We start from the raw sequence: 14,686 nt of genomic DNA, 5'->3' as shown, positions 1-14,686 counted from the left end.
GTGAAAATGGATGTTGTATGCCATTTATTTAATACAATTTAAAATTTTATTTTTAATAAAATGCCACAGAAGAGACAAAAGGAACCGAATAGATTTATACCAAATGGTTTTAACTTTCAGATTCCAAATAATCAACCGCAACGAATTTTTCAAATCCCACCACAGCATCAACAGCCGCAACAACCACCACCACAACGTCAACGGAGAAGAACATTCACCCCTGAAGAAAGAAATTTCAATAATTTGATGCGTCAACAAAATCAAGGTTTGAGATTTTATCCAGGTAGTAATGGTATACATATAAGGCATCCAAATTTAGATAGAAGATATACCGCTGAGATTCATATTTTACCTAATAATACGGTTAATTTTGCTGGATTTTATGATCATCATCAGGAAATCTGGACTCCACCATTTGATACCGTTTTAGAAGGAGGAACCGTTAATGATGTGATTCAATATGTAAATAATGGTTTTGATACTATGATTCAAAGAGGTGGGCACCCTTAAAACATTTATTTTATTTTTATATAAATGGATAACGCAGATTTAGAAAATTTAATTGATGATTTAGTACTTAATCAATTTTCTTAATTATTATGAATTAAAATCATATCTCCAAAAACATAATAAAAATATAACGGGTGATGATATGGATTATTATTATCCGTATTATAAAAATGAAATTTTGAAATATCATGATAAAATAATTTCTGTAATTAAAGACAAAATTAAAAATAATGAATATACAAAGGAAAAACTAAATCACAACTTAAACAGTTGAAAGATTTCAAAAATAAAGTATTAACAGAAGAATATTGATGAATTATATAAATTATATAATCCTGAGCCGCAAAAGCCAAAGGAACAAAAACAAAAGAAGAAAAAGCCGAAAACAACACCAAAAGAGAAAGTAGCAAATGTTCAACAGCTAAAGGTGCAAAACCCCAGGTCCTTCAGACCATAAATGAAGCACAAGCTTTAATTTATGATTCATTAGTTAAACCATATTCAGCCCGACTTTTAAATGAAGATCAACTTTTGGAATTCATCCTTCAACATAAACTCGAAGCGGGAAAGTATATCAAACCTTTATATACAGCATATTTAAAACAAATGAATAGAATACATCCAGAATTAATGAAAGGAAAATCAACAACTAAAACTTCATCATCCAAAATCAAAGCAGATAAAATTAAACCACCTGCAACACCAAAACCTCCAACGGTAGTACCTCCCCCTTCAGTTAATCCTCCATCATTCACTTTATTATATCCATTTCAAACATTAAAGAAGCAAAAAGATTTTAAAAAGGATTTCAAGATATTAAATAAACCAATTGACCGGAAAATTCAACCGTTAAAGGAAAAATTTAGTCGCCCTTCATTTGCTTCATATCCATATTCATACGAAATAGATCATTTAGAATATTCAAAAGGAAACGTTACTTATTTATTTGCCATTAACATTAACACTAGATATTTATATTGCATTCCGGTGAAAGGGAAAACAGAACAGGAAACAAGAAGAGCTATACAATACTTACTAGATCATGAAAGAGTAGATAATATAAGGGGTGATGGTGATAAAGGATTTCAGGCAGTTATGATTTATTATTTCCCACAAATTAATTTTTACTTCTCATCCTCTCCATATATGTTTCATAATAAAATAGTTGATGCGGTAATGAGAACTCTTAGAGATGCGTTAGGGGTTAACGGTCAGATATACTGGGATGGAAATCATGACTCCATCATACAACAGTTAGTATATTATTACAATAATACATGGCATAGAACTATAAACATGAAACCAGTGGAAATGAAAAATGATATTTCAAAAGAATGGGAATATATTAGAAAGCAAATGGAAAGGTTAAATGATGTTAAACGTGAACAAATTAATTCGGGGCTCCTGAATTTTAAACAGGGGGATAAAGTTTTGATTCATCTCGATTATGGAAAAACTGATAAATCAATGACAAAAAGAAGACGAAGATTTGACACAATAGCTGAATTTGTTAGATATATTAACGGCAATGCATTAGTTGAAGTTGACAATAAATTAATAGAAATTCCGATTTATTTTATTACTCCATTATATTTAAATAATATTTAATTTTTTTTATTTCGTAAGAAATGAGTGACAACAAAGCAGCCAAGAGTCCTGATTCAATTAAGATTCAGAGTCCAGACAATGAATATAAAAAGAAATTAAACAGAATTAAATCAAAAATATGCTATTACAAAAGAAGCCGCAATGCGGTGGGCTGATGCCCATAAAACTAAAGGAACTGAAAACGATAAAGAGAGGAAAGAAATAATCGAAAAATTAGAAACTTACCGTTCAATCCTTAAACTGAGTGAAGCAAAAATAAAAGAATTTAATAGAATAAATAAATTGATTGGAAGAGATGAATTTAATAAAGATGAATTTTTAAACTCTATCCAAATTTAATTTTTATTCCTCTTCGACAACGTCTCTTCGAGACGCCGAACCCTTCTGGGTTCTTCTTTCCATCATTACTGCATAACCGCATCTTCTCGGTTTTCGTGGTTTGTTGTTTTTAATTAGTTCTTGCATCATTTTTATCATCTCCTCCCTTGTTATGATTCGTGGTAAATTTTGAGCTTGTGGGGTATCCATTTATATAAAAATAAAATTTTGTTATCAGTTATTTTATCGTTAATGGTTTTTAGGTTATTCAATAATTAATTATTTTTGAATAACTGATGGTGTCACTACGTCACCATGTGTCACCTGGTTAATTAACTTCTTTTAAAAATGATGACAACATGACATTTAGACATCACAGCAGGATTAATGCAAAAATAAATTCGAATCATACTTTATACTGCAAGACCTTCAGGTCTCGCCGCTTAGCGGCTCATTTACAGGTATTTCATCGTCAGTAAATGAATCATCATTATCGTTTGGTTCAACCTGTTTATATAATCCTTTCATTTCTTCTTTCAAAACATAACACCATGTTTGTTTACCATCTATTCTTCTCTGTTTCCTTTCACATTTATCCTTAATGCTCATTTGAAAGTTTTTGTCTTTCATGTCTGATGGTTTGCAGAATAGAGCATTTTTACACGTCATACCTGCACACAATTCATCATAATGTGTATTTATCCATACATCTAAAGGATTTGTTGATAATTCTATTAAATCTTGTTTGGCTTCAGTCATCGGTATGATTCGTACGTTAAATGATGAAAGGTCATATTGCATAAAATATGTTAGTAAATTATCATAAAATTCCTTTGTGCATGAATCCATTAAATTCTTGAAATAATCAAATTGACCCTTGAATTTACCATTAACCCTTAAAACTACGTATCTTCTGTCTCCAACTTCATTTTGACAGGGTAGACGTTGTTAGTTACGAAAATGAAGTTTGCAACGTTCTGAGCAGTTCTTCTGGGTTGATTCTTTTCATTAATTCTTATTTGATTATCCGTAATAATTGATTTCAAAGCGTTGAAGTTTGCGAGTCTGTCTTCACCTACATTCTTGAGTTCATTAAGTACAAGAAACATTTTATTCTCAACTACTGAATTGAAATTACCCGTTAGCTCACCTATTTCGGTAATGTTTTTACATGAATAACCAGCGAGAAGTTCAGAAATAATGTCTGTAAATCTGTTTTTACCTGTTCCCTGAAGTCCTTTCAAAATAATTGCTGTTTCATTCTTGATTCCAGGATGTTGAATCATTGATGCAATCCAGCCGAGAAGGTATTTATACACTTCATCGTTATTATCACAAATGGCTTCTTTAATGAAATTCATAAACATCTCAATTTTTGAGTAATCTGGTTTTTCGAGAACGTTGTATTTATAACCCTGAAACGTTGAGAAAACATCTGGAGAATCAGATTTAAAGTAAACACCCTTAACGGTTAATGAGGATAATTGATTTAGTAGTACGTCCCATGCTGTTATGGTTTTATTCCTTCTTCTTTAAATAATTTAATCATTTTGAGTGACTCTTTCATGTTTGATTGAAGAACGAATGATATTTGATTCATTTTATCGTGTATGTTGTAATCTTTCTGAATAAAGTATTTGTTTCCACAATCTACAAAACGGATTACACGTGATAAATCCTCAATTACTTCAGAACTGTTTTATACTGATGATTTTCAGCCTTGCGTCTAATATCTGTTATCAAGAATGAATCATCAAGTTTTATATCAAATGTTATTTTTGGCTTACATAATAAAGGCAAAACGTATTCATCATAATATTCCTTTTGATATAGTTTTAGAATCTTCACTAAAACAAATGGAGAAGTTTAAATGTGCATATCTACTACGTGCTTTTTCAAAATTACTTTTTGCATTTTCTGTTAAACTGCAGAAGTTATAAACGTTATCGTAGGCTTCATTAATTAAATGATTAGGTAACGAATTAATAGCTTGAAACAGTGTGAATAATGTAACTTCTTTTTCTAAATTCATGTTTCCACCGTCATTATGTACTTCAAAATCACTGATGCCATCAACTATGCTTTGAGCTAGTTTATCGTCAATGTTTACATCTTTGTTTTCATTCATGATAGTCTTTATTTCTTCATTCTTTTGTTCAACTCTTACCTTAATATTCAAATCATTTAATATATCATTCACTGTTCTGGTTATGGTCGAGTCATAACTTCCACGAATGAATGAGTATGTTTTTGATTGGTTCTGTTGCATTCTTGCGAACTCTTGAATCAGCCATAACCACTAAAGAACGCTTTGAATCATCCATAGAAGTCATTATGTCAATATCATAATCATTGCAAGAATAGCATTTAATCATTCTGTTCGAAACTGCATAGAAGAAATTAGTGTTGCAATAAATGTGAAGACCTCCTGAAGCGGTTTTAACGATAACATCTTTATCCGAAAGTTTTGATAAAATATCTTTTCTAACTGTTTCTTTAAGTTCATCATTGTATGATTTATTGATATCAACATCTATAATCGTTAAATTTGAAATTTTATTTACTAATAAAGCCATACCAGTTTTCCTTCCTCTTCCTCCATCGTGTTTGAGGTAGTTATGTAAATCAATCTTGTTTTCACCAATTCTTTCGTTGAGGGTTTTAGTTTCTGCCACAACTAATTCCTCAGCTAATGAATCAATAACTTTTTCATCAGAAACGATATAGTTGCTGTTGTTGTTTGTTGCTGTCATTTATATAGGAATAAAAAAATAAAAATAATTTTAAAACTAACTTTATTTTTGGACTGCATCAAATTTCCTTTGTTGATGTTGTCTAAATGTCATGTTGTCAGTAATTTTAAGAGAAGTTAATTAACCTGGTGACATGGTGACGTGGTGACACTGAAACCATTAACGAAATCATAAACGAAAACATTTATTTCCGGGCTAGTTGTCTAAATGTCATGTTGTCAGTAATTTTAAGAGAAGTTAATTAACCTGGTGACATGGTGACGTGGTGACATGGTGACGTGGTGACACTGAAACCATTAACGATAAAATATATTTTTGGTGTAAATTTTATTAAGTTCATCTTTAGTTAATTTGAATGGATTCGCTAATGTTCCACCTTGAGCCACAACACTTGCCCCGGCTAATTGTGAAGAACCTGGGATAAGTACTCCATGAAATGATTTCATTGGTATCATTAATTTAGAAATAGTTGGTTTAATTATTTTTGTCATTTATGATAAAAATAAAATTGCATAATTTAAATTTTTTTCTTTCTCATTTTCTCATTTTCTCATTTTCTCATTTTTTCTCTTTTTCGTTCTGTTTTGGTTTCAGTAACTTTAATTTTAACTTTGGATCAAATATTGGGTTTCCATCTTTATCTCTTCCAATAACACCATATGGTAGAATCTTCATTTATACTAAAATAAAAATTTAAATTATGCCGTTCTAAAGTTTGTGAAACAAACATTGAGCGTTCATTGAACGCGAAACCATGCATAAACTGTCATATAAGGTGGCATGTAATCTTCACCCGAGCCTGTTGGATTTGTTGTGAAAGTATGGACATGATTTCCTCCTAGTTCAGTTGGTCGAAAAGTCTTTTTTGCTGAATTGTTATAAGATGGAGATAAAACGTCATAGCCAGCTTTATAGTCTGAGTTGTATAATGGGTGGTCTCTTAATGAGCGGCTATGGTCGCCAGAAAAGTTTGTCGTTCCTGTATGAGTGTGCGCAGGTAAATTTTCTCCCGTAATCTTTTTACTTCCACCGGTTTGTTTTGAACTATTAGCACAATAGAGGAAACGATCGGTTATTTGTTGCCATGTACCGAAACCGAATACATCAGCTGGATTTGTTGAATTCATTGATGTATATATTGAACCAATGGGGTAAATCATCTCAAGAATTGTATTTAATCCATTATGAATATTGAATTTATTATATAATATTGAATTTGGGTGAGTATTTAAAACTGGTCTTGTTATCAATATTAACGTATTATTTTTGAAAATTGCTTTTCTAACATCTTGAAATTTTGTGATTTCAGACCAGTTTCTTCCATCACTACTGATATTTACTAAATCACCACATCCTAACGCAATGAAATACCCATCAATATAAAATAAATTAGTAAATCTATAATTTCGAGTAAGTTTTGGAGTGAATGAATAAACCAATTCCCAATTTGATAAATCCTGTGATAAATAAATATGTCTGTTATAACTTACAGGATATGAATAGACCATACCACCTGAAACAAGAACACAAACATTTGAAGCATAACATAAAGCTTCAATGTCTCCATCGGCTTGAAAAAATTGTTCAAAACGACCTTGTGGTATTGAATATGATCTATAAATTTTATCATTCTGTAGGATAAAATACATGCTGTTAATGTAATACCATTTACTTGTATAATCAATTTTCAAATCTGATGACATCATACTAAACATATAATAATTTATCCCATCCTCACTAATGAAAATTTGATTGACTTCATAAATTAGTACCCATTTATTATTAACACATCTAATAGGATTATTTGGATATTTAAATTTAGCATCTTGATTTAAATTACATTTGAACCATTGGATACAATCGAATGAATTACAAGGGCAAAAATCATCTCCAACCGTTATCATTCCCATAAATTTACCGTTATTATATTCAACATATAAAATTCTTGGATTAATGATTGGCTTTCGTGTATCAGGATTCAAAACAGATGGAGTAAATGATTCATAGTTTTTAAAATCATTTGTTTTAAAATAATAAAGCACTCCAGCTGTATAAAATAAATACGTGGTCACTCCATCGAAACATATCCATTCAAAAGAATCTATATCAAAGGTTTTATCTGATGATTTCATAAAATTTAAAAATGGTGGAGTAAAATAGACCTCTGATTGTTTTATTTCTTCATTAACAAATGATATATCAGCTTTCTTTGCTAACTCAGTATTAATGAATGAAATAACTTTTTCCTTATCTGCTTTCTTCTCTAACTCATTGTTAACATATGTTTTATCTGCCTTCTTATTTAATTCATTGTTAACATATGTTTTATCTGCTTTAAGGTCTAAACATCCTGAAACCCATTTTGTATCAGCTTTAACTTTAAAAGTCTCCAATGTCCATTCATGATACCATTCAACCTTTTCTTTAATTTCATTATCTTTTTCATCAACATAAACTAAATTTGCCTTCTTGTTTAACTCGGTATTTACATAAACTAAATCTGCTTTCTTCATTAACTCAGTATTAACATAAGTTTTATCTGCTTTAAGGTCTAAACATCCTGAAACCCATTCTGTATCAGCTTTAACTTTAAAAGTCTCCAATGTCCATTCATGATACCCTTCAACCTTTTCTTTAATTTCATTATCTTTTTCATCAACATATTCCTTATCCACCTTCTTCATTATGTCATTTAGGAAACCTTCTATGAATTCCTCATTTAAATTAAATCTTCCAATCTTCAAAACTTTAGGAAATGCATTTAATGCGTAATATCTCTGTTCTTCTGGTGGAATTGATGTTATATCATTCGTTATACCTTTAATTTTAGAATTCATAAATAAAATTTCTTTTATATTTGATATCACTGCACCACCTTTGCAAACGAATTCGAAATGGTCATTTTTCAATACTATCTCCAAATCTCCATATTTCAACCTTTGCGTTTGTTCTGCCGTCTTTGAATTATATGCATATATGGCGTATGTAATGGTCTGAAGGACCTGGGCGCTTTGCGCCTTAAGTTGCTGTTGTTTAATCATTTATTACGATTTAAAAATAAATATTTAATCCGTTATCTCATCAGCTATTTTCTATTTGAAATTGCCATAATATTTCATTCATAAATTCTAAATCACAATCAAATAGGTCAGTTATTCTCAATTTAATATTTGATAAATCTTTTGAATGAAGAATAAATGAATTCCCGGATAATTGAAACGGATATGATAAAGAAATGTGTTTAAGTTGATGGATAAAATGTTTTGTATTGATGGGTAAGAGTTAGGGTCTAATGTTTGATGTGAAAATCTCATTGGGGTATTAACTTTATCACATTTGATTAAAATGAAATTGGAACCAGTGTCAGAATACAAAACATCCCCAACATCTTTTCTTTTTCAAAATTTAATATCCCCAACAATGAACGAAGATGAGGAGTACAAAATTTAATTTTCAGCGGAAATTTAATAAGGTTATTTATTTCATCAAGTTCAAAAAGTTTATCGGGTTTTGATTTAAATTTTTCTTCATACCATACGATAAATGATTATTTAAATAACTTAAAATCATGTTAATTATTTCGCTATCACATTATTTATATACATATCATACGTTTTTTCATGGTCATCTTTAATAAATGATATATAATCTGAAGGGTCTAAAAGAATGGGATTAAATTTACCACTCACAGAAACGAGAGTAACATTATAAATTCCGCTAACTGTTAAATTTAATTCACAGTTATTATTCGAAATAATATTGATAATTGACATTTTTTATTACGATTAAAAATATGGTAAAGCGTTATTTTCCAGTGATAAATAAAACTAGAATAAGATTACCTCAAGAATTCATAAATTCAACGAATAAGAAATTCATTCATGTTATAAATTTTAGTGTTTTCAGAAAATATGAGTCAGTGTCATATTCATCAACAGGTTATATTTCACTTCATTCAAATTTAGTTCAATCAAACCATATAATGACCATTTCATAAGATTTTCAGATGGTATTAAAAATGTAATTGATAGATTAAAATATGAACAGATTGACAATATCGAATTTTTGGAATTTTGGTTTAAATATCCCGATGGAAAAAAGATTGAAGTTAAAGATAAAGCTGATACTATAACAAAAACGATTACAATGACCGATCCGGATAGTGGGGAACAAAAAGAAATAAAACAAACGATAGAAACTGGTGAAAGGTCAATTATTATTGATTATGATTCAAAGGATTATTATTCGATAATGTTAATGCTTGAATATTAAATAGCCTTAACAAAGAATTTTTCAAGTGATATTTTATATTCATCAACTATTTTATTATAAATATCATTATATGTTAAATGAAGTTCAGTTGTTGTTCCGTTCTTTGATATCTTAATTGTGCTAATATCCTTTATAGGATTTATTTTTGCAACTGTTCCGCAGCATGAAACCTCATCATCTATGAAAAATTGAATCTTAACGTCTGAATCTTGAACATCACAAAGAATGGCGATAATGTGAATTAATGATTCATAAGGTAAAATAATTAAACCGGATTGGTCAATTAAATTTATTATTGAATCATAATTATTAATTATTATATCACGGTAAATTTTCATTAATTCAGAATTAATGTCTATTTTATATGGGTTCTCGATGTTTGATGAAAGAGGTGGGGGTATGTTGGATAAGTGGGAATTTCAGCAGGTTCTTTACCGGGTTCAGATAAAATGATTGAGTCTCCATCTTCTTTATTTTGCTCCTCCTCCTTTTTCGGTAAGTCACGAGTTAATAAATTTGGTTGAGTTGCTGACCTTGTTAATTCAGGGCTAACATTAACTTTAACATTTTGAATAATTCGTGATTTATCATCATTTACGTTATAACCAACCGTAATCTCTGCTTTTGCGTTAGTGTTCTTTTGACTAGTGAAACGTCTTCTCATTTATAATCGAATAAAAAATATATTTAAACTTTTATTTTGCTGGAAGTTTTGAATCTATTATTCCCTGTATTTGTTCATGAAGTTGATTTTTAGCTGGTTCATTGTAATTAATAGACCTAATATATTCATTAATTGCATTCTTATAATCATCTGATTTCTCAAATTTTCTTTTATCTGATTCCTTAACTAAATCATAAGTTAAACCTCGTTGCTGATATAATGGTTTCTTAATTAAATCTTTGAATGCTTGAGATAAAGCACCTGATGCAATTCTTGCTACTATAGTTGGTTGGAATTGCTGTTTAAGTTCATCTTTAACATTTGCGAAAACTGGATCGAATAAAGCAACTTTAAAGAATTTCTTAGCTGAAATTTCAGGTCTAATATTTGCATATTGACCATCAAACTGGTTAGAATATCGTGGTAATCCATCTGATCCCTCTTCAATAGCATTTAATTCTTCATTGAAATAAGAATATGGATTATAACGGTATGAATTAATTGGACCATTTTCACCTTCTCCAATGTATTGTTTAACAGCTTTTCCATTTTCATCAAATTGCATAGGATAACGTTCATTATATGCTTTACGTTTAGGATAATCAGTTATAGTTAATTTATAACCATTTATGACTTTAATATTACCTTGACCATCAGTAACGAAAACTTCATTTATACCATCAGGTTTTCCATTTGGACCCGTAATGTCTGCTTCGTGTGCTTCCCAATTTGGACCATGACGTTTGGCATATGCTTGAGCTTCTGGTAATGTTAAAACGTTTCTCATTTGTTTAACATCTTTTTGAAGACCAGCAACAATATGAACTAATTCTTTCATTCCATCAGGAACTTTCATAGTTCTATTATATGCACCCTTTTTGTTTGTTCCTTGTTTTAATGGAACCTGTAGAAGATTTGCTATTTCTGTCATGTTTAATTATAAATAAAAAATAAAAATTAATTATAAAAAGTTAATCAAATTTAACACCTCCTTTATTTAAATCAACTATTATTTTTCCATGTTCACCTAATTGCTGATATTGTGTGTAAAGTTCATTAATGCTCATTGGTAAATTCACTTGATAAAGCATAACGTTCAACTGTTGACGACTAAGTCCACTGAAAATGAAAAGGGTTGATAGATTTGATTTAATGTTTGTGCTTAATGCTTTGAAGTATTGAACAGCCATAAAGAATGAACACTGAATGTGTCGACATTGAGTTAATAACTGATTAAATTATGATTTCTCATTTGTTATTAGTTTTGATTTCACTGCATCATCTAGAAAAATGAGTGAATGCAAAAATTCTCTATCAAAATTTGAAATAGAAAGTGTTTCAAATAATTCATCCCGTTGTTTATCAATAATTTTATCCTCTAATCCTTGCTTCTTGATGTATTATATAATTCTTTATACATTAAAAAGTTTTTTAAATAATCTTCTGCTTCTTCTTGTGATAAATAAATAATTGGAATTTTGATTAAATGCTTTAAAGATTCAAATGTATCATCTGAAGGTGAACCTGAACGGTTGATATAAATTAACACATGTGAATGGGGTGAAGTGTTTAGCAATAATGATAATTTGTTTTAATATCGTTAATGTTTTACCTTTATTCTGTTTACCAATTGCTGCAGTGATTGAATTTAAGTAACATTCAGAATATGGAATTTTCATTAATTTTTCCTTAGATAGAGCATTTCTATTATCACTCAATGCTTCATTAATCATATCATCTATGTATGTATTATATACTCCTGCTAATTCTTCATAAGGAGTGTATGAATTTAAATCCATTTAATCAAAAATAAATTTATAATTTTAAACATTTCTATTCATCAATATTTCATCATATGAACTTCTATACTGTGGTGGTGTACCTGTTGGATGATATTTCAAACCTTCTTCCGGTGTCCATGTCCAATATGTAGTCCTAGTAAACCAAACCTGAGGAGGATTTGTCACCTTTGAACAGTAAGTGTCATTTTCACCCTGAATGATTGGATAAGCTTTCACTTGTACTGTAACTTGTGAGTTGAAAGTTTCTAGTCCATCAAAGAATATACCCGCTCCATCACGTTGAACTGGAATAGTGCATAAGAATGAAGTTTGGTCTTTCCATGTTCTAGCTAATGGCGTGCCATTATCTGCATTCAGTGGTCTAGTTAATGAGTCCTCGTATTCTTCTGTGCATTCATTCACTCCATCTAAATCAGAAGCTTGAAGCATACGTGTAAAGAATATGTCACCCACTGTGGTCATCGCTTGATCGGGGAAGTTTCTGGAATCTATAGTGACCTGAAGACCTCGAAGCATTGGATTTTCTAAAACCGTTCTTTGCATTGCATTCTTCGGAAATGCTAACACAACATCTGTAACATTATGAAGAGCGTATGAGAAATCTGAGCTAATACCTTCAGGAGTGATGCAACCTCCATTTAGTGAACGAACGTCAATATGTTGAGCTGGAATCATGAATGGATCTTCCTTACTGAATAAACGTGGTATTGCTTTAACTGATTCTTCAATTAAACGTATCCTGGTGTAATGCATTTATCCTCTAAAACTTCCATCTTTGTGCATGAAATAATAACGTCATCAACTGTTGCGTCAGCAGATGTAGCGGCTAAGCTTGTAATTAATTTGGCAGGAAGTCCGATTTGTTGGAATTTGCGATCATATTTATAAACATGATTCATAATCTTTTCATAATTTTCATCAGTTATCTTTTCATAAACGTAATTTTGTAAATCAGCAACTCTTAACGGGTCAACCTGACAAAATACTAAAGTATCCCTGAAAACATAATATTTAAGAATGATATCACCAAATGATTTAGGATAATCATCGAACGCCTGAAATGCTAACAAATCATTTACCGGAATAATCATATCAAAAGTGACATCAACTTCTTCATTTGCTTTCTTGAAAACTTCTGAAGGGTCAATATATTTACCACATACTGAGTTATCATATTTTTGAACATTATTATATAACGAATGAACAAACTTTTTAACTTTCCTTTCTGATTTTGGTTTATATGTTGCAAATGCGAAAGATTCACGGGCGCAATCCATCTGAAGATAACCGGCATCACCTCTTTCGGTTTCTACTTCTAATTGTTTAAAGCTTTGATTTGATGATTTGTAACCAACGAATAAACGCATGCATTTAAAAGCGGCATCACATGTGAAAGCTTTATTTGAAACTAGAGTTGCTTTAACTTTGCGTTTAATATATGTGTCACCTAATTGGTTCACATCATGAGCCGGATTTGTAATTCTTAAATGAGTTTGTTTATCATCAAAATATGGAGCATCAGAGTCATAGCATGAACTTTCAAGTTCTCTATAATATCTTCTACCGTCATTCTTTGCGAATATTTCATTTATCTTTTCGAATGAATGAAACACATTTCCATTAATCGGTTTAGTGTTTGGCACCAAATAGTTAGTCGTCATTTATTAATAAATAAAAAATCAGAATTAAAAGATGAAAATGAATTTTTAATTTTAATGAAATAATCAACTATGGCTGCAGGTATATTTAAGAAACTGTGGAATAAAGTAAAAAGAGGAGCGAGTAAAGTTTGGGAAACATTGAAGAAGGGGGCAAATTGGATATTTAAGAATAAAGAAGCAATTAGTGACGTTGCTGAATCAATAACACCAAAAGCTGCCCCAATAAGAGAAGTTTTAAATAAAGGAGAAAAAGTTTATCAAAGACTTCAACCGATACTAAGATAAAAATAATATTTATTTATTTTTCCACTATCTACCCCCTATTTTATTAAGTATTCCTTCAGCTATTCCACCAACTGCGTTACCTGCTTGTGCTCCCATCGCCGGATTACCTGCTTTAGTACCTAATACTCCACCTATGATAGTTCCTGCCGTTTTCGCTACTGGTGCCAAAAAGTTTGCAACGGGTTTAATAATCTTTTTATAAACCCAACCCGCAGCTTTCTTAAGGATGGGCACTCATTAGGGTGATGAAAAAAATCAAGTCTAGCAAAGTCAATATATTAAAAACAGTGAAGACTATTATATAGCATTATAGTGCACAAGCTCAAATATTTAGTGATGCATTTCTCGAACTTATTTTATTTATAAGTTAACCTTGAAACATGAATTTTAGTATATCATGAGCATATTTTTTTCTAATTTTGCAATACTTATAATATCATACCAGGATTCATGTGGAAGTCTAATATTTGGTATATAATATTCTTACAATAAATGTATTAATTCAATTATATTCAAAATGATGGGTCGCAATTTTTACTGAAATTGCAAATTTAATTTCAACAATGAAATTATTGTTTAAAAAAAATAGCACAACAGCAAGATGGACAATCATATATAGAATTATAATGCTCCATATAATGCTTTGATTTGATGCGTATATAATGTTATTTTTCGAACATCTTTGTAAAAAATTGATTTTTGTAATTTTTGAAAAAATTCGATTTTATTTCGAGATTTCCTCTATAGGTGAAGTATATTGAACAATATTCCTATGGGAGAAAATAATTGTAAGTATGAGTACTTTCATTAATA

The 14,686-nt window shown here is 30.1% G+C and overlaps 8 protein-coding genes across 8 annotated transcripts, besides 2 other annotated features; 2 read left to right on the top strand and 6 right to left on the bottom strand.

The window, feature by feature from the left end:
- Nucleotides 1–60: 60 nt before the first annotated feature.
- TVAGG3_0848650 (uncharacterized protein) lies at nucleotides 61–510 on the top strand (the record flags this gene model as incomplete). Its single annotated transcript, XM_051249149.1, has 1 exon — nucleotides 61–510. One exon carries the CDS (start codon nucleotides 61–63, stop codon nucleotides 508–510), a length of 450 nt encoding a protein of 149 aa, XP_051084624.1.
- An 870-nt stretch (nucleotides 511–1,380) lies between these two features.
- Nucleotides 1,381–12,524: a mobile genetic element.
- On the bottom strand, nucleotides 2,866–3,195 carry TVAGG3_0848640 (uncharacterized protein; the record flags this gene model as incomplete). Its single annotated transcript, XM_051249148.1, has 1 exon — nucleotides 2,866–3,195. One exon carries the CDS (start codon nucleotides 3,193–3,195, stop codon nucleotides 2,866–2,868), a length of 330 nt encoding a protein of 109 aa, XP_051084623.1.
- Nucleotides 4,716–5,189, bottom strand: TVAGG3_0848630 (Prim-pol domain family; the record flags this gene model as incomplete). The annotated part of the gene is made up of 1 exon (XM_051249147.1): nucleotides 4,716–5,189. A coding segment is annotated over one exon (474 nt), but the record flags the coding sequence as incomplete, so codon positions are not given.
- Nucleotides 5,927–6,895, bottom strand: TVAGG3_0848620 (keratin-associated protein family; the record flags this gene model as incomplete). The annotated part of the gene is made up of 1 exon (XM_001295330.1): nucleotides 5,927–6,895. One exon carries the CDS (start codon nucleotides 6,893–6,895, stop codon nucleotides 5,927–5,929), a length of 969 nt encoding a protein of 322 aa, XP_001295331.1.
- TVAGG3_0848610 (uncharacterized protein) lies at nucleotides 7,030–8,026 on the bottom strand (the record flags this gene model as incomplete). Its single annotated transcript, XM_051249146.1, has 1 exon — nucleotides 7,030–8,026. A coding segment is annotated over one exon (997 nt), but the record flags the coding sequence as incomplete, so codon positions are not given.
- Nucleotides 10,717–11,056, bottom strand: TVAGG3_0848600 (uncharacterized protein; the record flags this gene model as incomplete). Its single annotated transcript, XM_051249145.1, has 1 exon — nucleotides 10,717–11,056. A coding segment is annotated over one exon (340 nt), but the record flags the coding sequence as incomplete, so codon positions are not given.
- A 430-nt stretch (nucleotides 12,525–12,954) lies between the features above and the next one.
- On the bottom strand, nucleotides 12,955–13,588 carry TVAGG3_0848580 (uncharacterized protein; the record flags this gene model as incomplete). The annotated part of the gene is made up of 1 exon (XM_051249144.1): nucleotides 12,955–13,588. A coding segment is annotated over one exon (634 nt), but the record flags the coding sequence as incomplete, so codon positions are not given.
- Nucleotides 13,589–13,657: 69 nt separating this feature from the next.
- Nucleotides 13,658–13,873, top strand: TVAGG3_0848570 (uncharacterized protein; the record flags this gene model as incomplete). The annotated part of the gene is made up of 1 exon (XM_001288246.1): nucleotides 13,658–13,873. The coding sequence occupies one exon, from the start codon at nucleotides 13,658–13,660 to the stop codon at nucleotides 13,871–13,873; it is 216 nt and encodes a 71-aa protein (XP_001288247.1).
- A 224-nt stretch (nucleotides 13,874–14,097) lies between these two features.
- Nucleotides 14,098–14,686: part of a mobile genetic element that runs on past the window's edge.

Source organism: Trichomonas vaginalis, chromosome VI, assembly GCF_026262505.1.
Source record: "Trichomonas vaginalis G3 chromosome VI, whole genome shotgun sequence".
Lineage (NCBI taxonomy): Eukaryota > Parabasalia > Trichomonadida > Trichomonadidae > Trichomonas > Trichomonas vaginalis.
This window is presented reverse-complemented; position numbering and strand designations above follow the sequence as displayed.